Source organism: Penicillium vulpinum (genome assembly GCF_028829585.1).
Source record: "Penicillium vulpinum strain IBT 29486 chromosome Unknown utg000003l_segment0_segment0, whole genome shotgun sequence".
Taxonomy (NCBI): Eukaryota; Fungi; Ascomycota; class Eurotiomycetes; order Eurotiales; family Aspergillaceae; genus Penicillium; species Penicillium vulpinum.
Window position 1 is genome coordinate 8,442,787 of NW_026643243.1, and position 23,079 is coordinate 8,465,865.

Here is a 23,079-nt window from a genome sequence, read left to right on the forward strand (position 1 = left end):
CAATGGCGAACACTCTTTTATCTTCACCGTTGGTCATAGCATTGATTTCTAGTTTCTAGTTAAATCTACATTTGAATTGCGGGGGTTGATGGATCGTTACTCTGAGAAATATGTATCTAGATGCAAATAATGCCATCCCCATTTGACACAACACCTCTTTTCGAAATCCCAAAAGACAAGATATTTCGGTCATCTTAGGTTGCTGCTAAATTTGGCTTTCATTTTGTGATATTTTGATATTTAGGTATTCCTTAGGCCAAGGATGGAAGATGGAACTATATAATCTAGTTGGTATATTTTTTTCATATTAGTTAGAACATTTGAAGGCGAAGGGCAAATACAACAATGATAGAAATGACAAAACTAATAGTGGTATACACCACAGCTAGGGTAATATCTTCTCGACTCTTCAAATGCACCATATTGCGATTCCATTGGACCAGCTTTTGTCAGCTCCCACCACTGTTGACCTTGATACACCGGGTCCTTTGAGCCAACATAGGATTCACCAGTGGTGGGCTCTTTCGGGAGATGGGGAGCTTGATTGGCGTTCTCATAGCCAGATACCATGTATGGTTCAGCATCAACATAGGTATTTCCATCTCCACTGTCGTCCATAGCAGAATCATGCATGGCAAAGTCCCCAGCAGGGGCATTTGCTTCATTTCCAAACTGCGAATAGAGCTGCCATGTTTGAATCAAACGATCTCTCTGTTCTGAATCGGCGTTTTCAAAAAGGGTAAGCTGGTCCGAAGTAAGGGAACTTGGATCAAGACCGTGATGTCGTAGAACATCCATGCTTGTAGGTTGGTTGGTGTGCTGGTAGTGTTGGGTGATGCTGTATGCAGTTTCTGGCGCTTGAGATGGTATGATCGTTTCTCTAGGGGCGGGATGCAGTTGTGTCATACTCATTTGCCTATCAAATAGAGCTGCCAGTTCGTCCTGCACTTTCGTGTTGCTTTCCGAAGCAGACATGCCGCACTATATATATGTGTCCTCCTGGTCAGGTTCCTTGGAATAATAAGACAAGACGAGCGTAAGCTACCTGTTTACAGTGAGGGTTCTCGATAAAAGCTGCAAGTGCATTCGAGATATCGGAGACGTGCCCGCAGTGCGGGCACTGATGTAGTATGGAGGAAGACATGGAGGGGTAGATGTTGATATAGTTCAACAATATCCGAATGAATAGAGAAATGTTGAAGCTCAATTCGAATCTTTGTTCCTTGCAAAACTGAATATGAGAAAAGAATTGAAACTGTTGTGTTTTTTTTTGTTTAGATCGAGGGGCAAAGATGCCCAAGTGCTTGTTCGGTTGGGCTGCAGTCCGAGGGGCCACTAGGAGATGCTCAAATGTTATACTGCATATCATGACTCTAATATACCCACAACATGCCACTATAGTATCCATAGTGTGCCCATACAACACCCAATACTACAAGATAAGTGAAGTAGTACCCATAAAACTCGTAGAGAAGACGTACAAACCGAAGTACCAAAATTAGGTGTCTCAAGGTCATGTGACTGGAAGCTCTGCCAGGCAACCCCGTGACGCGACAGCGTCACTGCTTAGTGCCTAGGAACCTCCGTTATCATCCCCAGAGCTTCCAACCTCACCCTACCTATCCATAGTCACCCTCCAACCCTGCCATTCTCTTCCCTTATCTGTCCAATATACAGATTAACTCTTTCGGCCTACCCACGGTGACGTCTGTTGTTCTTGAAGCTCACCGCATCGCATCCTCACCAAAATCATGGTCAGTCAGCTTCCGATCTACACAATATGTTATCTTGTATCTCAATCAAGCTAACAGAATGATTATCTAGACGTCAATCGGCACAGGCTACGATCTCTCCAACTCGGTGTTCTCGCCAGACGGCCGGAATTTCCAGGTAAACCAAACACAACCTAGCTCGTGAACGAGCAACAGAATCCCAGCTTTACGATGCTGACCATATACCATCTAGGTCGAATATGCTGTCAAGGCAGTTGAAAACGGAGGCACCGCTGTCGGAATCAGATGCAAGGATGGTGTAGTGTTGGCAGTGGAGAAGATCATCACGAGCAAGCTCCTAAAGCCAGGCGCGAACAAGAGAATCGCAACAGTCGATCGTCATGTTGGAATTGTGGGACCCCGTTTTCCTTTTACCCATATCACCTCTTCCCAAAGCAATGCGTTTTCGTCAAAACCATACCATGACATGTTATTAGGGAAGGGCTTCAAAGTACATCGTTGCTAATCCGGTTTCTTTCTACCAATGCAGGTATCTGCTGGACTCGTCCCCGACGGTCGTCACTTTGTTTCCAGAGCTAGAGATGAGGCTTCCTCGTGGAGAGGCACATACAAAGGTCCCATTCCGACCTCTGCGCTTGCCAATCGCTTGGGTGGCTACGTGCAGGCGTACACTCTCTACTCCAGCGTACGGCCCTTCGGTGTGACTGCTATTGTTGGTGGGTGGGATACCGAGGCAGAGCTTCCAGTTGACGGACAGGTTGGTACTGGACCCAAGTCCGGCTCTGGTGGAAAGGTCGAGGGTGCCAAAGCGGGAGGTCCTGGTCTATACATGATCGAGCCTAGTGGACTGTATTGGGTACGTTGTGACCACATTGTGACATGTTTGTGTGTGTAGGTGGTTGAATATGCTGACAATAATTGGTTTGGCAGGGATACTACGGTGCTGCTACTGGCAAGGGACGACAGGCCGCCAAAGCCGAACTCGAGAAACTAGACCTTGCCTCGGGTAATCTGTCTTTGGCAGATGGTGTGAAGGAAGCTGCCCGCATTATCTACGTTGCTCACGAGGATAGCAAGGATAAGGACTTTGAGCTCGAGATGTCGTGGATCAGCTCGATGGATGGACCAACCAAGGGTCGTCATGAGGAAGTGCCAAAGGAGCTCCTTGAGGAAGCAGAGAAAGCAGCAAAGCGCTCTCTGGAAGGAGACGATGAAGAGGAGGAGGACAAGGGTCAAGGCGAACAGATGGAAGAGTGAACATGTAATAGATTATGCCCCCAAAGAATTATGGTTCTGTGAAGTTGTGTTTCCTTTCATACTCCAACGAAAAACAATTTACCAAGGATCAAGTCATTTAGGTTCCAAAAAGCCACACCAGATATGTTAAGAGGGTTCCAATATAGCCCTCAACCCTTGATCCTCAAATACAATAGCAATCTACTAATCTATTGCAAGAATTACAGAATCTTGCCTTCAGCCCACTCCTTCCTCTTCAATCCCAACTCGACAGCAGCACTACCCCAGTCCTCACCATGGTTGTGCATACCACTATTTCCAAGTCCAGCCCGTTCTAATCCCTGTTCCTCGGTGAGAACAGTGAGCAGTCCAAAGATGACAGGAACACCGGAATCAAGCTGGACACGCATGAGCCCATGGCTGACGGCATCAGCGATATATTCAAAGTGCATAGTAGCGCCCTTAATGAGGACTCCAATGGCAATAATAGCATCGAAGGGCTTCTTGGCGCTTGTGGACCCGGCAGAGCCGGCCACCTCGGTAGTGGGCGATGACAGGAGGTCGGTGGCACTGACGCCCTCGCCGGAGGAGTTGGCCTGGAGCTGGGAGGCGACGTAAAGGCTGCAAAAGGGTGTTAGTTAAAGCCAATTTCGACAGGCACGGTACACAGTGTGTGTTTTGTGATGGTGTCCCCGCACTCACCGTTGCACTGCGAGGGGCAGCTCGTAGCTGCCGGGGACTGTCTGGACTGTGATGTTGTCCGCGGTCACGCCGGCTGCGAGCAGCTGCTTCTTCGCGCCTGATACCAGTTGTTCGATGATTACTGTGTTCCATCTGGCGTGCACAATCGCCACGCGGAGGCCGGAGCCTATTGTAAAATCGGCATTAGCTGGGGGGTGACTCCAAGGGCTATTGTTTGCTTTTACCATCGTGAGTCTGGGCAGCGCCGGGGCCTTTAATAGTAGTCATTTTTTTTGAGTGGGATGATTAGTCTAAAAAAGGGGGAAGATGTTTTTTTCCTTGGGAATTGGGAGAATTGAGCTTGACAAATGTTTATGAATCAGAGAGCTTGAGGGGCGAAAACCCTCGGTCCCGCATTTGGTGGGGGAAGGCGGAATGTCAACACCGAACACGGCGGTTGAGCGGAATTGGCCCAATGAGATCATTCTATAGTTCAATTTTACAGCTGGATAAAGACTCCTTACGGCAATAGGCAATGGATAGATTAAAAATAAAATAAAATGAGATTCCATTGTCCCGAAGCTGAAAACGCCTAGAGATAAGCTATTGTAGAGCATGCAAAGTAAGGCATACAGAGCTAGCATAGTATACAGAGCAAGGTATAGTTCTAGATAATGCCTACGCTGTACGGGAATAGGCGATCTAGATCGTATTTATACCGAGTTGGAAAGGCTATCCGCGTAATAAACATAGAGCCATTTCAAGACTTGGCTTCTATCTATACTCGTATTCACATTCGTAGAGATGAAGTAGTGGGTATCTTCTAATAAATACCGAGTTTTATGTTTCACTATGTAGGTTATCATCCCAGTTATCAAGCGTCCAGGTAGCTAGGGGGGATACACTAAGGCGTTGAACTGCCTGTAAAAACAACTGTTTTTGACACTTCTATATACTAGCACCGCAAAGCTATTATAACGCCCGACATGAACTTTTTCTTTCTACCTTATTCCTTGACTTTTCGCTTAGCTTGCCTTACATGTATGTACTTAGAAAGGACTCGACCGATCACGATTACTTCCCCATAGCTTTCAGTGCTCACAATTTGGGCAGTTTTTTTTTATTCCGTCGTGGGAGGCATATTCGTGTTTCGTAAACAATGAACTCGCTCACTGAACACCTCAACTGACGTCATATCACCCCAACGAAGATTCACTTGGCTCCTCGACGAAGTCTATCAACATCTCTCACACGTTCATCACTTTATCTTCACTTTATCTTCACTTTATCTTCACTTTATCTTCACTTTATCTTCACTGTTATGCTACTGTTCCTCTAAAATGGCACCGGAAACCCCCGCGAAGCTTAAAGAAGTTCTGGTTGTGACTCCACACTCTCCACCTGTGATGCGTAAACGAAAGGTGACACCCTCACTTGAACTGTCCTCTCCTAACAAAATGTGCATCCTATCCCCTGATGCCGTGTTCTCTTCGGGGCAGGGAGTTGTCTGTCTGAATGACTCCCCTGTGCTTGCACCATCAAAGAGACTTTTTCCGTTAGGTGAGGCTACTATCAGTAAGTCTTTCCTAAGTTTATATTTTGAGTGATATGCTAATTGATTTATTTAGATACGAGGTCCCAGATTAAGACGCATACCCATCTAGAGTCATCAGAGGTGCTAGAGTCGGAGCCTCCGGTAATCCAAATTCCGCCGTCCCGACATGTGATTCTACCTTTCAACCTTCGTGAAAAACGAACATTCCATCGCAATTCTGCTCACCTTATGCAGCTGTTTCCTGACACAAAGACAATTCTATTCGATGGCTATTTTATGGTGTTTTTGCTCAGCTCCCTGCCACCAAAGCCGTGGCCGCTGACCATTGCTGGTGTCCAACCATACTTTACGACGGACGCGGATGATACTGGCCCACTGCCGTCAATGAAGCGTATGAGCAAATCGCGCCTTTTCGTAGACGTTAAAATCGACGTTTCCCACCTTCCACCCTCTCAAGTTGACAATGCATTCCAGCTCGTCTTCGATTTCTTTGCGAAAACTCAGATCTCTATCACCCAAGTTCAGTACTGGGGCAATTTCTTCATGATTGTGCTAGAGAACGAAGAAACAGATATGAGTGCAGTTCCCCGTTCGATAGGCTGCTGTAACTGTTTTTATCTGTTTGACAAGGAGGTACGACGACCGACACGAGACCAACTTCCGGCTCGCAAGCTCATAGAACCGACTAATGATATTATCGACAATAGCAAGTATGATACACTGCGTCCCGGCGTCATTTTGAGTTATGGCACATGTTCTACAACAGACTCTGAATATCTCACTACCTCTGGTGTACTTGTTGAAGACTCTAACTCCGGTGAGCGATATATCACTGTTGCTTCCCACGGTTTTCCAAATGACGATAAAGTCTTCCATCCGTGTGCTAGCGGTAAAGAGATTGGTCGTATCATCATGGAGATCACACACACAGACATCGCAATAGTGAAATTGCATGATGATATTCCGTTTGTGAATAATACTTTCGAGAGCACCATTGAGGGAATACGACCTACCCAGTTGCAAAATTTCGTTAACGTCGATAGCTTGATGCCCGGTGACAGTGTCTATATGAATAGCCCTTTTGTTGGTTATTCTGAAGGTATCTGTGGACCTCACACTCGTAACCGAATTCCCCATGATGATCCTAGTCAACCTACATTCGAATGGGTTAGAACTCGCTGGTGCTATATGGGCCAAGGATCCACCGAAAGTCTCCGAGAAGGTGTTTGCGGATCTGCGATCTGGGATAAGGAGGGAAATGTGATTGGGTTCTTCCGTTTTGCACCGACGTCCGGTCACTTTTTAGAGTGGTCTTTCTGCGTCGGAGCTGATCATATCATTGAACGCGGTTTTAAAATTGCGCGAGAGTCCGGACATTGATTCTTCGCCTAGCTGTTGTGGTATCGCCTTGCTAAGACCTTGATGAACGCACCTACCTATCTATGGATGTATACTTACTTATTATATCTTAGACCTTGCCGAACGCAGTTGAGCGGAATTAGCCCAATGAGATCATTCTATAGTTCAATTTTACAGCTGGACAAAGACTCCTTAGAATAATACGCAATGGATAGAAAAAGAGTGATTAAAAAAAATAAAACGAGATTCCATTGTCCCGAAGCTGAAAACACCTAAAGATAAAAAGATGACCGGATCATAAGAATCGTCTAACCTTGCCCTAAAGAAACATTTACTCGACAGTGACCGACTTGGCCAGGTTACGAGGGAAATCGACATTCAGTCCCTCAGCAACTGCAAGCCAGTAAGAGATCAGCTGCAATGGGATGACATTGAGCAGACCCTGAAGACAATCCACAGTCTTGGGCACGCTGATCTTCTCGGTTAGAGCGTTGGAGAACTCGGGGTCATCGTTGTTGCAGATGACAATAGGGCGACCACCACGAGCAATGACTTGCTGGTATGCGTTCAAAGACTTGGTGAATAGGTTGTCACGGGTGAGAATCATGATAATGGGAAGGTTCTCGTCAACAAGAGCCAAAACACCGTGCTTCAATTCGCCGGACATCACAGCTTCGCAGTGGAGGTATGAGATTTCCTTGATTTTCAGGGCACCCTCAAGAGCAGTGGGGAATTGAGCACCACGGCCCAACAGCAGCAAGCTCTTCTGGTCCTTGAACTTGGCACACAGCTCCTTGATCGGATCATTGAGCTTCAAGATCGACTTGAACTGCTCGGAGATCTGTCCAAGACCCTCCATGATCTCCTCACGCCTCTCCTGCTTAGAGGCACGATCTTCACTCAGCGACAAAGCGAACATGACCATTGCCACAAACTGAGAGGTGTATGCCTTGGTTGAGGCCACACCGATCTCGGGACCAGCGTTAATGTGTACACCGCAGTGGGTGAGAAGAGAGATAGAAGATCCGACAACGTTAACACAACCAACGGTCAGGGCGCCACGTTCCAGACAGTAGCGAAGAGCCATCAGGGAATCAGCGGTCTCTCCCGACTGAGAGACAAACACACAGGTATCATCACGGAACACTGGGGCCTGTCGGTCAAGGAAGTCGGAGGCGAGCTCGACTGCGATAGGAATCTCAGTGAGCTCTTCGAAGATACCACGCACAGCCATGCAAGAGTGGTAACTGGTGCCACAGGCAATGAAAATGATTCGTCGGCAGCGACGGATAGTCGAGATATACTGACGAAGACCACCAAGAGTGACCTTCTTGTTGACCACATCCAGACGACCTCTCATAGTGTTAACGACAGACTCGGGCTGCTCGAAGATTTCCTTCTGCATGAAGTGATCGAACTTGCCCTTCATGATCTCCTGCAATTCGAGCTCAATGGTCTGGATAGCACGGACGTTAGAGGTGCCGTCATCCTTAGTCAGACGGTGGATGTTAAGCTGTCCCTCGTGGATGTGGGCGATATCGTCATCCTCAAGGTAGAGCACCTTCTTGGTGTGCTCCACAATGGCAGATGGGTCAGAAGACAGGAAGAACTCGACGGGCTGGGGGATGCCATCGTCGGACAGGAACGCCCGTGACTGGGAGCGGTGCAAGAGCGACTTGTCGGGAGGGGCAAGGAGGCTTGTGGCAGACTTCTTGGCTGCCGCGTTCTGGGAGGCCTGCTCCGCAGAAAGGACACCATCTTCGGAATATTCAACATCCACGAAATCCACCTTCATCTTCTTAGAGGTCTTCACACCAATGACCAGGGGTGAACCCTTACGGGCCGCAATGACCTCATGGGGGTAGTGGACCGACTTGAGCAGCAAACCAAAGGCACCCTCAAGCTCTTTGATGACTGCCTTGGCCAGGACTGTGAATTCGATGTCGGGGTGTTGGTCGTAAAGGTATTTCGCGAGCTTAGCAATGCACTCGGTATCGGTCTCGGTCTCGAAGCGGAAGCCCTTACTCTCCAACAGAGCCTTCAATTCCTTATAGTTGGTGATGATACCGTTGTGAACCACGGAGAACTCCCAGTTGGGGTCAGAACTATCCAACACCAATCCAATTAGCTTCTCAATTTCTCAATATGATCCGGGGTATGATGTTTTCCATCGAATTTGGGAGACTTACCGGTGGGGGTGGCAGTTCTGGCGGGAGGGGGTTCCGTGGGTAGCCCAACGGGTGTGAGAGATACCAGCGTGAGACTCAAAGGTCTTGGTCATGTCCTCTGAGCTCTGCTCAATGAGTTCCTTCAACTTGGCCACCTTGCCAACTTCCTTGAATGCACAGACTTCATTCTTCTTGTTGCCATCGACGGCCATACCAGCCGAGTCGTAACCACGGTACTCCAATCTGGAGAGGCCTGGGAGGGAAATAACGGTGAGCAAGAGGTTAAGATCAGATAAATTCTGGTTACTCACCATTAAGAAGTGTGTCAATGATGAACCTGCGGTCCTTCTCCACGAGGTAGTTGATGTAACCGAAAATTCCACTATGCAGACTGTGAGTATATCCCACCAAGAAAGGTAGCCAATAGCTCTTACCACATGATGGGCAAAAACGAAAAGTAAAGACAATGGTATTGAGAGAATGAAAATAGAGAAGATTAAAAGAAAGCAGTAGAGGGGAGAAAAGATAGAGAGCAGCAAGCAAGGAACAGATGTTTCGTATTTATAGAGGGGGGGCAAGAACAGAGTAGGGGGGAGGGGCGATTATATTATTAGCTCTTTCACTTTGTGCAAGCTCTGGACCAATGAGGATGGTGCTCGGACCAATTTGGTTCCCAGGGGAATCAATGTCTCACTTGGCAAAGACACATAGATTCCATCATTTGATGACATACCATTCTTATTTTTTTTTGTACTTGTAAATAGAAGAAAAATTCCAAAAAATTATTTAAAAAAAAGATTCATATAGTATCAGTGTTATAGTAAATAGTTATTGGAATAATATTTACAGATGATAATGTAAATAATACATAAATAGCAGATTTTATTTTCTTCTTCTTGGCATCTTCAGTTGTACCTGGTTGCCCAGGGACTACTATATTGGTCTGATCTTCGCCTGTTTTCTCTATTTTCTATTTGGGCCCAATATACTCCGTAATTCACGCTAGCTCACAGCTACCAGAAATAAAAATAATAAAAGAGGCTGAGCTTTGAGATGGAAGTCCAAAAAAAATCTTATATAGGGAAAATCTATAATTATATCTTTTAGTGGCCCCCGGCACATTCTTTAGTGGGAAGATCCCCTGAAAAAGAAACCTTGGAAAGGTTCGACAGACGTTCCACGCTTCTGCAATGACTATTTTATCGATTTTATAATACCCCTGGACTCGGTATCGCCGACTGCATATACTATTGGTTGGCAATTTACCCCAATATTTTCTCTTGATGTCACTTTATAAGGGAACTACCCACTATGTTACCCGTGGGCCTTAGACGGCTTATTATAAGTTGGTGTAGATAGGCTGAGACATATGGTTAACCTCTTTCTGTATATAAATCAGCCTCATCCTTCGATGGCGGGAGAAAGAGAAACCTTGAAGGCGAGGGCTATGACTACATGTAGTAAGCTCAAATATACTTCGTAATCATTACCTATTCTGTCCTTGTCTGAATTGCACGGAGTAGATACTATTCCAAATATATACTACTCCATATGCTATATATATAATGTTCAAATGTTGTCTATATATATATTAGAACACGCGACCATTAAGTTCAAAGATTTCAGGCTTTGCTATTAGCTAGAACTTACATATGTATTCACGAGATCAATCCCAAGGCTACTACCAACAATCATCTTTAATAGCAATAACAGAATCCAAGATCAAACCGATTTCCCAATGAGTGCCCAAAGATACCTAAAAGGTACCTCAATTGTAGGCATTGTTCTAGTGAATGATTAAGTCGCGGTGAGGTCACTCAAGTCCCTTTCAAGGGCAAAAAAAAAAAAAAAAATCACCCCAAAAAAAAACCTTGCTGAATCATTCAAGGTTACTGCCCGCAACGGGAACTTGAACTTGAACTTCATCACTTAATACCTAATTATACTCGCTTTACGCAGTTCACTGTTATTCCATTTTCTTTTGTTCCTTATTGGAGTTCATATCCCTTGAAAGCGTGAAGTTCAAACTCCCGTGTCCCCACCATTCCACTTCTTTCCGCTCGATCGCGTCTTAGCCTCCTGCAAACTCTTGATTTGCGCGTAACAGCACCTCCGCAGAACAGCTCCTGGATATCGCCTTTCAGCCCTCTTTTTCTTCAGATCTCTTCTCTTCTCTCATCTCTTCATTGACATCGACACTCCTGTATAAGCCCCCTTCATCTCAATTTCCTCAATTCTGTCGTGCCGGGACCTTCTCGGTCGCATGTGTCCGCAATAGCCGAATCACCACTGTCAAGGATGCTGCCTTCTGATCGCGCCACGGTCTCTGGCGTGTAGCCAACCTCTCACCATGTCACGCGCCTCGGCTGGCTTTGCAGACTTCTTCCCCACCGCCCCATCAGTCCTTCAGCAGAAGCGCTTCAAAACAGCGCAGGAACGACGGAAGTTACATGTCGAAGGTGAACAAATTTCTGAAAGGATTTCGGATTGTCCAGTGTCTCTTGCCTCGACCACATCCGCGACCATTGGGACGCCCCTCAAACCTGATGCAAACGAGGGGGGCGCTCGCACTCCATCGGTCCCTAACGAGCTTGAATTGACCATCTCCGCCAAGGCGAAAAGCGTGGAGGATAGGTCCGGGCTACCTCCACCACCTACAGCAAATCCCGTCCCATCACAAATCGATACACTGACACCGCTCACTAATGCGGAGTCCTCACCCCCTTGCAAAGTAACTAGCCCTTCGCAGCTAAAGATAGCAGACGGTCGTTCCCCGGGTACTTCTTCCAGGCCGAATCCCGAAACCACCAAATCTTCTATCACTCTAATCGACACTCCTCCGACCCCTCAGTCGCAAACCCGACATATCGAGCTCCGTGTAACAGGCTGCAAGGTTGTCTATGACCCCGATCTGGACAAGCGGGCCTCGTCAAAGGAAAAACGGAAAAAGCTCGAGTATGTGGACATTGTGCATAATGGCCAAGCCGATGCACCGTCCGATCCGCGTCGTGCAATTGCCAATTATACCCGTGGTTCTGGCTGCAAGCAAAAGACAAAATATCGACCCGCGCCTTACAATTTGAAGCCATGGTCATACGATGTGGCAACGAGCATTGGTCCGGGGCCTCCAATCCAGGTTGTGGTGACGGGGTTTGACCCTTTGACCCCGATCGCCCCGATCAGCGCGCTTTTCTCGAGCTTTGGAGATGTCGCCGAAATCAAAAACCGCACAGACCCTATCACCGGCCGGTTCCTCGGAATCTGCTCCATCAAATACAAAGATAGCACGTCAGCCCGGGGGAATGGCCCGGCGTCAGCATCTAGCGCAGCGCGACGTGCATACTTTGAATGTAAAAAAGAACAACGCATTGGCACACGCAGGATTAGAGTCGAGCTGGACCGCGATGGCATTGTCTCAGATCGAATGGCAGCGAAAGCAGTCGAGTCCCAGCGACTGGCTTCCAAGAGCACCATTCCCCTTCCGCCCTCAAGTGAACCGAGACCGGAAGTCCAGATCAAGAAAAGCGAACCACCACCGACTGCGCCTAAAGGTCCCTCAGGCAGGTCATCCTTACGACCGGGGATCGTTATTCCGGAAGGCCCTAGGGCCGGTGTCCGATCCCCAGTTGTACAATCGTTGGTAGAAGAAACTGCTATCTTGAGTCAGATCAAACGCGATCCATACATTTTCATTGCGCATTGTTACGTCCCGGTTCTCAGCACAACAGTTCCGCACTTGAGGAAGAGGCTTAGGCTCTTTGGATACAAGCATATTCGTTGCGACAAAACCGGCTACTATATCATCTTCGAGAACTCGCGCCGGGGCGAGGAGGAGACTGAACGCTGCTACCGACTATGCCACATGCAACCATTATTCACTTACATCATGAATATGGAGAGCCAGCCCTACGGGAACCCGAACTACGAGCGAAGTCCGAGCCCCGAACGCCTCCGCACCGAACGGCGAGACAAGGCCGAAAAGGATCGGACAAGGAAAGAGGCGGACTTGGACATCGAGGAAGAGAAAAAGCAGCGGGCTCTTGATTTGGATCCATGCCGAGAGGTATTGTCTATAATAATCCGTGACCTAAGGGACAAGCTTCTCGAGGATGTGAAATCACGTATAGCTGCTCCGGCTCTCTACGACTATTTGGAGCCAAGTAAACATGCGGCCAAAAGGGAAAGGCTGGGTATTTCTGACCCTGAAGGTACAAAACGATCTGTTTTCCAAATCGACAGCACCCCTGGCTCCCGAGGAGAAATGTCTGCCGGGCGAGACCCTCTCAGATCATCTGGTCTGAATGTACTCGCTCTTCCTCGTATCCGGAAAGCCCATGGTCTTGACCGTGCGGGTGCTGCTTTCTTAGACGAACGGCGCAGGCAACCACTACGAAAGAAAGAAGTTCGGCCCTTGTATCATCGCTTACAGCAGTTGCACGATGATGAAGATTCCGACGACGATCAGCGCACTCCTGCTACTAGGGATATCGATGAGCGAGAGAGCCGACCCCCCAGTCGCGCAAGTTCAACGTCATCGGAGGACGAAGGATACCGGTCAGACGATCTGGGGTCATCTCAGGGGAGCGAAGAGCGCGGCGTCCAAGTTGTGGACGATTTGGATGCCGCAAATGAAATCGGCGATATTTCTCATGAACTTGAGCTGTCTCCCACGTCAGGCAAGAGAAAGCGATTGGCTGAAGATGACGAAGCACGAAAGCGGCAGCGACAGGAGGACGAGCTATTTGGCATTGACTCAGAAGCGGCCGAACAAGAGGGTGTGACCAAGGACCTGGAAATTCCCGCGGCTATTGGCGATGATCTTCCAGAGGATGACGAAAAATTACCAACACACGATCAATCCGTAGAGCAATTCACCGAGCATGTCTCTCACAATTATCCCGAGCGGGATGACCTTTCGGTCAGCGAAACTTGGAAGGCAGAACCTATTGATGAGCCGAAAACAGAGATTGAATGGGGCTGTTCCGAGGGTGAGCCCCGCGCTACGGTGGAGGATGATGAAACTATCGTGCTTGATTTGGATGGTTGGCAACACCTGATCAAGGACGACGAAGATTTGCGATTTTTGCGAGAAATCCTACTGGACCAGCCAGAATCGGTTATTCGAAATCTTGCTGCATGGGGTTGGAAACAGAAGGAGATCAAAGCCCTCAATGGCTTGGAAACCGGCACGACTCAGGACGCTATCCATATTCCTGGTTATTATGTGCCAAATATCACAGGAGCTGCACGAACGGAAGGTCGAAAAAGGATTCTCGAAGCAGAAAAATCCAAATATCTACCCCATCGGATCAAGGTTCAGAAGGCTCGCGAGGAGCGTGAAGCGAATGCCAAGGCAGATCCCCAGGCAGCAGCAGCCGAAGCTGCCAGAATTGCAGCCGCCAAAACAATATCGAAATCGACATCCCGATCAACGCGAGTCAACAACCGCCGGCTCATCGCAGACATCAATGCGCAAAAGCAGGCCCTTCCCACTGCGAGCGGCGAAGGAGACGTTCTTCGATTCAATCAGCTTAAGAAACGTAAGAAGCCTGTGCGCTTCGCTCGCTCTGCCATTCACAATTGGGGCTTGTATGCCGAGGAAAACATCACTGCCAATGACATGATCATCGAGTATGTCGGGGAGAAAGTGCGTCAGCAGGTCGCCGATATGAGAGAAAGACGATACCTGAAGAGCGGGATCGGCAGCAGCTATCTTTTCCGAATCGACGAGAACACCGTCATCGATGCCACAAAGAGAGGAGGAATTGCGCGATTCATCAATCACAGCTGTACACCCAACTGCACTGCCAAGATCATCAAGGTTGATGGCAGCAAACGGATAGTGATTTATGCGCTCAGGGATATCGAAAGAGGTTCGTAAACTGCGCTGGGTTCATGAAAAATACAGGTGCTAACAAAATCTATCAGATGAGGAGCTAACGTACGACTACAAATTCGAGAGAGAGTGGGACAGCGATGACCGAATCCCCTGCCTCTGTGGTTCAACGGGTTGCAAGGGATTCCTTAATTAAACCCACTTTCCGAGATCTATCAAGCAAGGTCTTTGGGAGGCATATTCGCTCCCATCTACTAGGTGGCGTTGAATCGGGCTGGCGTTTTCAGGGTGGGAGCATTGAAGCATTTATCAATGGCAATCGTGATTTCATAAACTACGAACTCTCTTGTACAATATACCAATTCCAAAAGAATTTCGCCTGTTTTACCTTTCGAGTCATAGCCCTAGAGCAAAGTCCTCTTAGAAAGCAATATGAGAGTGTAGTGTCAAATCCCAGAAGAACTAACTCGACTCGGATATCCGATAACCTTGGTGCCACTGCGTAGGGTCTTCTTTCGAAAAAAAAAGAGGAAAGGAAAGGAAGAGAGACTGGCTCTCAAAAACCGGTTCCTAGCCCTGGGGTATCGATTTGCGAAGCAGTTTGGGTGGAGAGTGCATGTGTGGAAATGTGTTGTTCAGACTGGAGAGATGTTAGCAAGATGAATACGGTCATGAAAAAGAAAGAAACGATATTTCTCACCAAGGTGGCTTGGAAGAAGGAAGTTCGCAATTCCTTCTTTAATCATATATGAATGACCGCAGTTCCCACAGGTCAATTTCCCTTCTGTGACGTGCGTCTCAAGTAGCAACCGGTGCAAGTCCTTCAATGTCTGCTCGTTGTCGAGAACTTCGCCCTCGGGCTTCGAATCCGGGAGAGCAGGGAATCCCAGCTGAGATCATGCAAGAGTCAGCTTATTTCTAATTGTCGGTAGACAACCCGGGTTTTGATCAACTCGGTGTTGGATGTAGATGTTCATACCTCGTTGGAAATGGTGCGCAGGGCTTGCCAGTCAATTCGGGGAAGGATATTGCGGATGAACTCGGGCTGGAAATCCAATTCCTGTTGCTCTAGCTCGGCATCGTGGAAATGTAATGGGAATGATGCCGGTGATGTCTTGCATTCCTTCACGGCGCATGTCACGAAGTTGGCGGTGATCACTTTCATTGTAGCGGGCTTTGGGTGGGTGATTGCCGGTAGTTTGTTGATACGAAGATTCTGCGAATGTTGGTGAAGTATGGGGAGATCGATTGGGTCTAGACAGGAGATCAATTTAAAGGATAATGAGCGTCGGTGGCCCCTCCGAGGGAGGAAAAAAAAAGAGCCCCACGGCTTATCGGATATCATGTGATATGGATACCTGGACCACTAGGTACCATCCATGTTGATGGTTTATTTACTTTGAAACCGTGTATACATGATCTTACAGAAATTTGCTAGGTTCAAATAGAAGATTTGATTATCTTTGATTAGCCATTATGCAGTTATATCCTTCAAGGCCGCTTATTTGATCTGGACATCCAACAGATCTAGATCGTCAATGTCATAGTCGCCAAGACATAGATCGGGGTCTAGTTTGTCGCCATCAAACAGGAGGAAGATATCATGGTCAACAGAAATGTTCTGTCTATCCCGAAAAGCAGATATGAGTCGTGAGATCACAGTTTTTTGTCTTGCTTTGATTTTGAAATCTTCGTATCCAAGACTCCTCAGAATAAGTTTCATTGGCTCACCCTGATCATCTTCTGGGGATTGCGACGCTGTAGGGGGCCTGTCATTATCAGGCGAGGTAGCTTGCTGATTGACCTGAACAGGTAAATCGGAAACTGCTACCATATGTATACGCAGCGCTTTCTGGTCTGCAGAGTCGTCATCAATGTCAAGGATCGCCGCAGACTTCTTCCCGGTGTTTATATCTAGGCTCCTGCAAGTTGTCACGTCGAATAGACGTCGTCCTTTCCAGGTCAGGTAGATCGATGATTGTATATGCGGATCAAGATTTTGGCGATTGCACCATGCCAACCGAACATCCCTTAGTCGCTGTGACATTTTTCGATGGACGAGTAATGGTTTGGTGTCCGGAATTTCAGATGTAATAATAATCTGGACGACCGGATCATCCGCTGGAACTTTTGCTGGTTGAGCAGCAGGTCGAGGGGGTGGAGGTTGAACAGGCTGAGGGCTTCGAATTTCCGAGTCATCCGCCAGGACAATCACTGGTTGAACAGGCAGAGCGCCTAGTGGTTTCGTACCACTTGCTTTCTGTGGTGACTGAGACAAGCTCTTTTCTGGGCTGCGTATTTGGGCTGTCTCGCATTGCTTGACTGACTTGGCTGACTGGGGTGAGGAATTATGCGAGGGACTCGAGAGCTCCTGTGGCTCTGGTAACACACTTTTGACATTATCAATCTCACGGCTCGCATCCCGCACTGGACGGCTATCAGCGCGCCCTTTCCCCTTCTCCGCAGAAAGTCGACGCCGCTTCTTCCGGTCTATGTCTTCGGTATCTTCGGTGTCTTCAGTATGTTCTGGGATTTCCGGTGTTTTCGGCTGCTTTCGGTGTGCTTCACGGTTCGCAGCAATGATATCAGAGTATGTTTGTTCTGAGCGTCGATAAAAATCAGTGCCAGTATCCTTCGTATTCTTGATTGCCCACTCGGGCTTTTTGAAAAAGCTCATGACTCTCGGCGCCAGAACCTGTGGCCAAGTCAAAAAAATGCAAGTATCGTGGGATGACTGAATGGATTTTAGAGATGACTCGGGGGCGCGCGATTATGATCCGCGATATGTTAGTGGAAAATTAAAAATTGCAACATTAGAGTCTAGGCATGATGCGAACAATTGGCAGTCAAGGTGGAGGGAACATGTGCATGTAATCACATCTTTCCAGACTTAGAACAGGCACGGTGGAGCCTCGTGGGACGTCCTGCTTACCGCCTGCTAAAAATAGACTAGAGCACTTTCTGACCAGCGGAGACCCCTCTCCTCTTTATTTCTTACAAATTCGCTACACGTACCTAGGTAGCAATGGTTAGCCCACATCTTTTCAAAATCTCTCTATTTCAATATTTCGAACGTTGTTTGCAAAGCTACTAAAAGGTGAACTATTTTATGACAGGCAATATCGGCAGAATACAATGGCGGTGACTAAACCTATCGGCACATTCTGCCCCACTTGCGATAGTTCATCACCCTCACCGCCTTCCTGCTATCTCGCTTTCGAATGCTTCGTCCCTCCACTCACAAGACACATCTCAACCAGGTATGCCTCGCCTTTTTTCCTCCCTTGGACTTTGCTCTAACTGACATTTCATAAATTTTAGAACACATAATGGATATGGAGAACGCCTCAACCTCCGAAGGGAAAGATCCCTCTGTCTTTCTGAGTGAGATCATCGGTGCGCCTGTGATCGTAAAGCTGAATTCTGGAGTGGTATACAAGGGTATGGGCTCTTCTTTCCATTTGTGGTGACTTAGGTTCTAATGCGCCTATAGGTGAATTGCAATCAGTTGATGGCTACATGAACATTGCCCTTGAGAAGACGGAGGAATATGTGAACGGAAAACTACGACGAAACTACGGGGATGCTTTCGTGCGCGGAAATAACGGTTTGTCACTCCTTTCTTTTCTTCCAATCCTATGGCTTGCGTGACAGATTCCTGACTAGAACCTATAGTACTCTACATCTCTGCCAGTTGATTCGGAAATACTGTTCGATGTTCAATTGGGTCGGCGTATGACAACTTCGAGGATGATGAGAAAGACGCGCATCGAGCCGTATTGCAATGATCTGGAGTCTTCTAGCTAGAAGGATGGAATACAAGCCTAGGTCGTGATTGACCAACTCTGCTTGTGGTGCAGTTGACCAGACTTATGAGCCTGGAGTTCTGGAGGCTACGTACCCACAGGGTTTCTTTTTTACCCTACTTTGTATTGAGCTCGACATTAGCAACTATGGTCATGAGCCCATCATGTCCCCAGGCGACTTGGTAATAATATCTAGTGATTTGGCAGTATGTTATTGACCTCGTGTTTTAATTATAGCATTTGACACTCTATAACCTGATTACTTTGCCTAAATGTACATCCATGGATGGTGTTGATATAACAACCTCCCTTGGCTACCAGAAATCAGACCAGAAGGATTCTTCTGACCTCTCAGTAGTATCCGTTGGTCAATGCTCAGTGTGTTTCCCCTTGTTTCTGTTACAAAGACACCGTCTGGTTTTGAAAAGTAGTTAACTAGTTAGGTAGTTATGGTATCTTTGATTAGGTCATCCCGTTTTGGTACCTAACTATAAAATATGTCCACGGGTATAGGTATATATATAGGGTGCATTCCAATACAAGGGATATTATGTATCTCTGTATACCATAGATATGCTAGTTTACTACTAATAAACAACTAGATATACCTAGGCCTAGTTATATTTATATCTATATACACGTCTACTTCTTGTATAAACCAACCTACTATTGTTTCACTTATTTTACTACTATAATAGCGTACCAATCTACCTAATAGTATACCGCGATTACTAGATGAGAGAGCTTATAGCCTCTAATCTATGTAGTTTATATCTTGAACAAGATATACCCGCGGTGGTTGATAAAGAAATGTTCAATGAGATCGGGTAGTTCGAGTTCAGCTTTGGAGCGCTACGCGCAGTACCAAAGGTAAGCAGTCTATATAGAAGAAAATGTCAGTTTTTATCTCAAATTGAGCTCAATTGCACTATTTTCTAGAGCTTTTTATCTGGTTTTTCACAGATTAATACTAATATGGAGTGAGTACTTTATACTGATAAAGATGAAGTAGTATGTACGTGGTGTATGTGGTGTATGCAGTTGTGTAAAAAAAAGTAGTAAAGTACTGGTATTGGGAGAAGGTGAGTAAGTGGAGGAAGTTGCCCTAAGGTAATGAAAGGAATAAGGCATACATGATATTTTGAGGGTGCCTTAGGCCCCACATCCCACTGAGAGGTCAGAAGGATCCTTCTGGTGTGTGGTCACCTTGGCTACTCGTATCCCCTCTGTGCCTGAAATTTCAGTAGCGCCTTCTTACATATGCCCTACATGTACCTAAGTATGCCCGCCGTACATCCATCTAGTCAGCCCTGGAAGGCTCCGGGGTTCTCCATGGTTATCTATACTTATCATTGTCGTGCTGCCCACCCTTGTCGCGCCGAGCTGTGGGAAATTATAAAATACCTGATCCGGTCCCGATCTTCCTTCTCTTTTTCTTTTCTTCTCCATCCTCGTGCAAGGGCTTTACACGTATCAGTGAGGAGACATCCGAGATCGTGTTTTTGCTGGTTGAAAACTACCAACCTGACCACTTCAAGCGGGCCTCTGGGAACGCTTGGGAATTTTTGAAACAATACTGTCCCATCTTAAGTCTTTTCACTACTTGTTACCCATGTTGGTGGCTCTTAGAGAAGAGATAGAATATCTTTAGACAGCTAATTATAGCTTGTAGTATCCTTGTATCCATTTTGGTATCCCCCCACTGACCTCCCGAGGTCGGCCCCTGCGCCCGGAAGATTGATTAAGTAAGCTTTCCCAAGTCCCGCCGAGGGGTCCCCGCGGCGCTTTTTAAGGTTCTTTTCTCGCTGCTTATCCAGGTCTGAAGAACTTTTGATTGTCACCTACGAAGATGTTACAAGCAATCAAGTTCAGCAAGGGCAACCTTGAGATCCTGGATCAGTTACAGCTTCCATTCGTCGAAGAATATATTCCCATTCGAACTACAGAAGATGGATGGCACGCCATCAAAGATATGAAAGTCCGCGGGGCACCTGCTATTGCTATCGTAGCAATGCTTGCCCTCGCCGCAGAACTAACCTCTGCTGTGAATAGTGACAACCTTTCACAATCACCAGAAGAGGTGTGCCAGTATATCAGAGACAAGCTTGCTTATCTGGTGACGAGTAGGCCAACTGCCGTCAATCTCGCTGATGCTGCGCGCAAGCTGGAGGCTGTAGTCATCAGTCGCACAAAAGCACCGGGCTCTACTGGCAGCGAAGTCGCAGCCGCGTTTATCCAGGCGGCAGAAGATATGATGGGAAAGGATCTCGAGGATAACAAGAGAATTGGGCACAATGGTGCAGAATGGATCGCCACTCATGCAGCCAAGCCAGGGAATTCAGAAGTTGCTGTGTTGACTCACTGCAACACTGGGTAGGGCCAATTCACTACGCTGTCCATTATCCGTTGCATGTTCTCACTAATGCTGAATCATTAGCTCCCTCGCCACTTCTGGATATGGCACAGCGTTGGGCGTGGTTCGTTCGCTGGCATCGAAGAAAATCCTACGTCACGCTTATTGCACAGAGACTAGGCCCTACAACCAGGGGTCTCGCCTTACAGCCTTCGAGTTGGTTCACGACAAAATTCCAGCTACACTCATCACGGATTCTATGGCAGCCGCTTTGCTTGCAGATACCAAAGTGGGTGTGAATGCAATTGTGGTGGGAGCGGATAGGGTAGCAGCCAATGGTGACACAGCCAACAAAATCGGCACATATGCCCTGGCTGTCTTGGCAAAGTACCATGGCGTCAAGTTCCTCGTTGCAGCGCCACTCACAACCATCGATATGGCCACAAAATCAGGCGAGGATATCATTATTGAGCAACGTGCAGCATCCGAGGTAACCAGCATCAAGGGTCCCTGCGCGGGGTCTGAGGCCACTGACCAGATTACGATCGAGACCGTGAAAATTGCCGCGCCAGGGATCAATGTTTGGAACCCGGCATTTGATATTACTCCCGCGAGTTTGATAGATGGGATTATCACAGAGGTCGGAGTTGTAGAGAAGGGATCCGATGGCCAATATCACTTGGGTGGACTATTTGACGGTTCTACTTTTTGATCCTGATCTGTGCCCACTTGACTCAAGTTTGTTTCATCGACAGATGTAGTACCCGCTGCAGCAGTACCCTGATTTTCGAAAGATGCCAAGAGTTCATCGACTTGGCTTTCAATTGTGTTGAGATGATTCTCGAGGGCCGAGGCAGTCATTTCTCCCCTAAATATATGTCAATATCATGGAATGATTTATGTAACCTATAGCGAGCTCACGTACTTTGCAAGATCTGCGAGTATCTATGGCATGAGTTAGCTGCCAGACCTTGGATCAGTTCGCAGAGGGGCTTGCCTAGCAGCATATTCTAGGGAAATATATGCTGCTTGCGAACGCTGCAGTAGTTGGACTTACCTTTGCCATATCGAAGTCTGAATCCGGTTTTGACATACTGAGCGTTTGAGGATGTGTTGCTGAGTATAAGGGCGTTTTGAAGACAAGAGATTCCTAAGTCCGCGGGGCCTGCAGATGAGCGGGAGGCCCCCGGGGCCCATCGACACGATTAGTCAGCCCGAATCCGAGATACCTGATTTCCCCGATAAGAAAAGAGAAAAAAAAACCTCTTCCTCACTACTATCACCATCCACATTTCGTCGTCATGGGAGTTCAGAAGAAGACTCGCAAGTTTGCGCTGGCCAAGAGAGCCATTTCTATGCGCGACAATCGCCTGTTCGTCGCAATCACGAAACACAGTCTTGTCGCGACACGCTAACAGTTAATTATAGGAAGCAAAACCAAGACAAGACAGAGAAAGGCAAAGAGGCGGCAAAAAAGGATGATCTCGTCAAAGAGGCGTAAGTAAATCATATATAAATCGCAAGAACTATACTGATAAGTTTGCTTCTAGCCCCCAAGCTCCTTCGTCAATGTTCTTCCAGTTCAACACAGCCCTTGCCCCCCCATACTCTGTGCTGGTCGATACCAATTTCATCTCCCATACCATTCAGCACAAACTTGAGGTCATTCCCACCATGCTCGATTGTTTGTACGCCAAATGTATCCCTATCGTCACGGATTGTGTACTTGCCGAGTTGGAGAAGCTTGGCCCGAAATACCGACTTGCCCTACGTGTAGCCAAAGACCCTCGGTTCGAGCGAGTCAAGTGTGATCACAAGGGAACCTATGCCGATGATTGCCTAGTCGACCGTGTCATCAAGCATCGTGTCTACATTGTCGCCACAAACGATCGTGATCTCAAGAGACGTATTCGGTATGTAACCTACATCTCGATCCCATTTGCGCTGTACCTGTAAAGTCCTAACCTCCATAATAGCAAGATTCCCGGTGCGCCTATCATGAGTGTTGCTCGTGGCAAATATGTGATTGAACGACTTCCCGATGCCCCCGAAAAATGAGCGACTTGAACGATATATCGTTGCATCCAGTCGTTTATCGCTATTGCGACCATCCACATGATACCCACAAAATCTTCCGTTTCTTTCTTTGCTGGAAAGTTGTAAAATAACAGAACAATTTTCGCCTCGAGACACCGGGCAAGCAACCACGACACACACGACCGCAAGACCAAGTTATGCTGTCAATCGACCGTATGCGATCAAACAAAACGACTGCATCGAGAACCAGCAGCATCGCTCCTCCCAGGGCTGGTTCTAGTACTTTAAACCTATATGCCAATGGAATGAATCATT

The 23,079-nt window shown here is 47.3% G+C and overlaps 11 protein-coding genes across 11 annotated transcripts; 6 read left to right on the plus strand and 5 right to left on the minus strand.

The window, feature by feature from the left end:
• Window positions 1–363: 363 nt before the first annotated feature.
• N7479_008233 (uncharacterized protein) lies at window positions 364–1,144 on the minus strand (the record flags this gene model as incomplete). Its single annotated transcript, XM_057255927.1, has 2 exons — window positions 364–981; window positions 1,046–1,144. 2 exons carry the CDS (start codon window positions 1,142–1,144, stop codon window positions 364–366), a joined length of 717 nt encoding a protein of 238 aa, XP_057109789.1.
• Window positions 1,145–1,751: 607 nt separating this feature from the next.
• N7479_008234 (proteasome core particle subunit alpha 7) lies at window positions 1,752–2,990 on the plus strand (the record flags this gene model as incomplete). The annotated part of the gene is made up of 5 exons (XM_057255928.1): window positions 1,752–1,754; window positions 1,825–1,890; window positions 1,966–2,124; window positions 2,263–2,589; window positions 2,664–2,990. 5 exons carry the CDS (start codon window positions 1,752–1,754, stop codon window positions 2,988–2,990), a joined length of 882 nt encoding a protein of 293 aa, XP_057109790.1.
• Window positions 2,991–3,190: 200 nt separating this feature from the next.
• On the minus strand, window positions 3,191–3,938 carry N7479_008235 (lumazine synthase RIB4; the record flags this gene model as incomplete). The annotated part of the gene is made up of 3 exons (XM_057255929.1): window positions 3,191–3,590; window positions 3,672–3,837; window positions 3,896–3,938. 3 exons carry the CDS (start codon window positions 3,936–3,938, stop codon window positions 3,191–3,193), a joined length of 609 nt encoding a protein of 202 aa, XP_057109791.1.
• Window positions 3,939–4,990: 1,052 nt separating this feature from the next.
• On the plus strand, window positions 4,991–6,585 carry N7479_008236 (uncharacterized protein; the record flags this gene model as incomplete). The annotated part of the gene is made up of 2 exons (XM_057255930.1): window positions 4,991–5,225; window positions 5,279–6,585. The coding sequence occupies 2 exons, from the start codon at window positions 4,991–4,993 to the stop codon at window positions 6,583–6,585; spliced, it is 1,542 nt and encodes a 513-aa protein (XP_057109792.1).
• A 310-nt stretch (window positions 6,586–6,895) lies between these two features.
• gfa1 (glutamine--fructose-6-phosphate transaminase (isomerizing) GFA1) lies at window positions 6,896–9,171 on the minus strand (the record flags this gene model as incomplete). The annotated part of the gene is made up of 4 exons (XM_057255931.1): window positions 6,896–8,669; window positions 8,754–8,985; window positions 9,044–9,114; window positions 9,167–9,171. The coding sequence occupies 4 exons, from the start codon at window positions 9,169–9,171 to the stop codon at window positions 6,896–6,898; spliced, it is 2,082 nt and encodes a 693-aa protein (XP_057109793.1).
• A 1,911-nt stretch (window positions 9,172–11,082) lies between these two features.
• Window positions 11,083–14,764, plus strand: set1 (histone methyltransferase SET1; the record flags this gene model as incomplete). Its single annotated transcript, XM_057255932.1, has 2 exons — window positions 11,083–14,605; window positions 14,661–14,764. The coding sequence occupies 2 exons, from the start codon at window positions 11,083–11,085 to the stop codon at window positions 14,762–14,764; spliced, it is 3,627 nt and encodes a 1,208-aa protein (XP_057109794.1).
• A 439-nt stretch (window positions 14,765–15,203) lies between these two features.
• On the minus strand, window positions 15,204–15,733 carry N7479_008239 (RNA methylation protein TRM112; the record flags this gene model as incomplete). The annotated part of the gene is made up of 3 exons (XM_057255933.1): window positions 15,204–15,208; window positions 15,269–15,458; window positions 15,548–15,733. The coding sequence occupies 3 exons, from the start codon at window positions 15,731–15,733 to the stop codon at window positions 15,204–15,206; spliced, it is 381 nt and encodes a 126-aa protein (XP_057109795.1).
• Window positions 15,734–16,069: 336 nt separating this feature from the next.
• Window positions 16,070–17,245, minus strand: N7479_008240 (Ubiquitin supergroup; the record flags this gene model as incomplete). Its single annotated transcript, XM_057255934.1, has 1 exon — window positions 16,070–17,245. One exon carries the CDS (start codon window positions 17,243–17,245, stop codon window positions 16,070–16,072), a length of 1,176 nt encoding a protein of 391 aa, XP_057109796.1.
• A 652-nt stretch (window positions 17,246–17,897) lies between these two features.
• Window positions 17,898–18,266, plus strand: N7479_008241 (U4/U6-U5 snRNP complex subunit LSM6; the record flags this gene model as incomplete). The annotated part of the gene is made up of 3 exons (XM_057255935.1): window positions 17,898–18,009; window positions 18,062–18,175; window positions 18,244–18,266. 3 exons carry the CDS (start codon window positions 17,898–17,900, stop codon window positions 18,264–18,266), a joined length of 249 nt encoding a protein of 82 aa, XP_057109797.1.
• A 1,957-nt stretch (window positions 18,267–20,223) lies between these two features.
• N7479_008242 (S-methyl-5-thioribose-1-phosphate isomerase) lies at window positions 20,224–21,439 on the plus strand (the record flags this gene model as incomplete). Its single annotated transcript, XM_057255936.1, has 2 exons — window positions 20,224–20,747; window positions 20,812–21,439. The coding sequence occupies 2 exons, from the start codon at window positions 20,224–20,226 to the stop codon at window positions 21,437–21,439; spliced, it is 1,152 nt and encodes a 383-aa protein (XP_057109798.1).
• Window positions 21,440–22,028: 589 nt separating this feature from the next.
• N7479_008243 (rRNA-processing FCF1 family protein) lies at window positions 22,029–22,785 on the plus strand (the record flags this gene model as incomplete). The annotated part of the gene is made up of 4 exons (XM_057255937.1): window positions 22,029–22,099; window positions 22,156–22,224; window positions 22,278–22,640; window positions 22,704–22,785. 4 exons carry the CDS (start codon window positions 22,029–22,031, stop codon window positions 22,783–22,785), a joined length of 585 nt encoding a protein of 194 aa, XP_057109799.1.
• Between the last annotated feature and the right edge of the window lie 294 nt (window positions 22,786–23,079).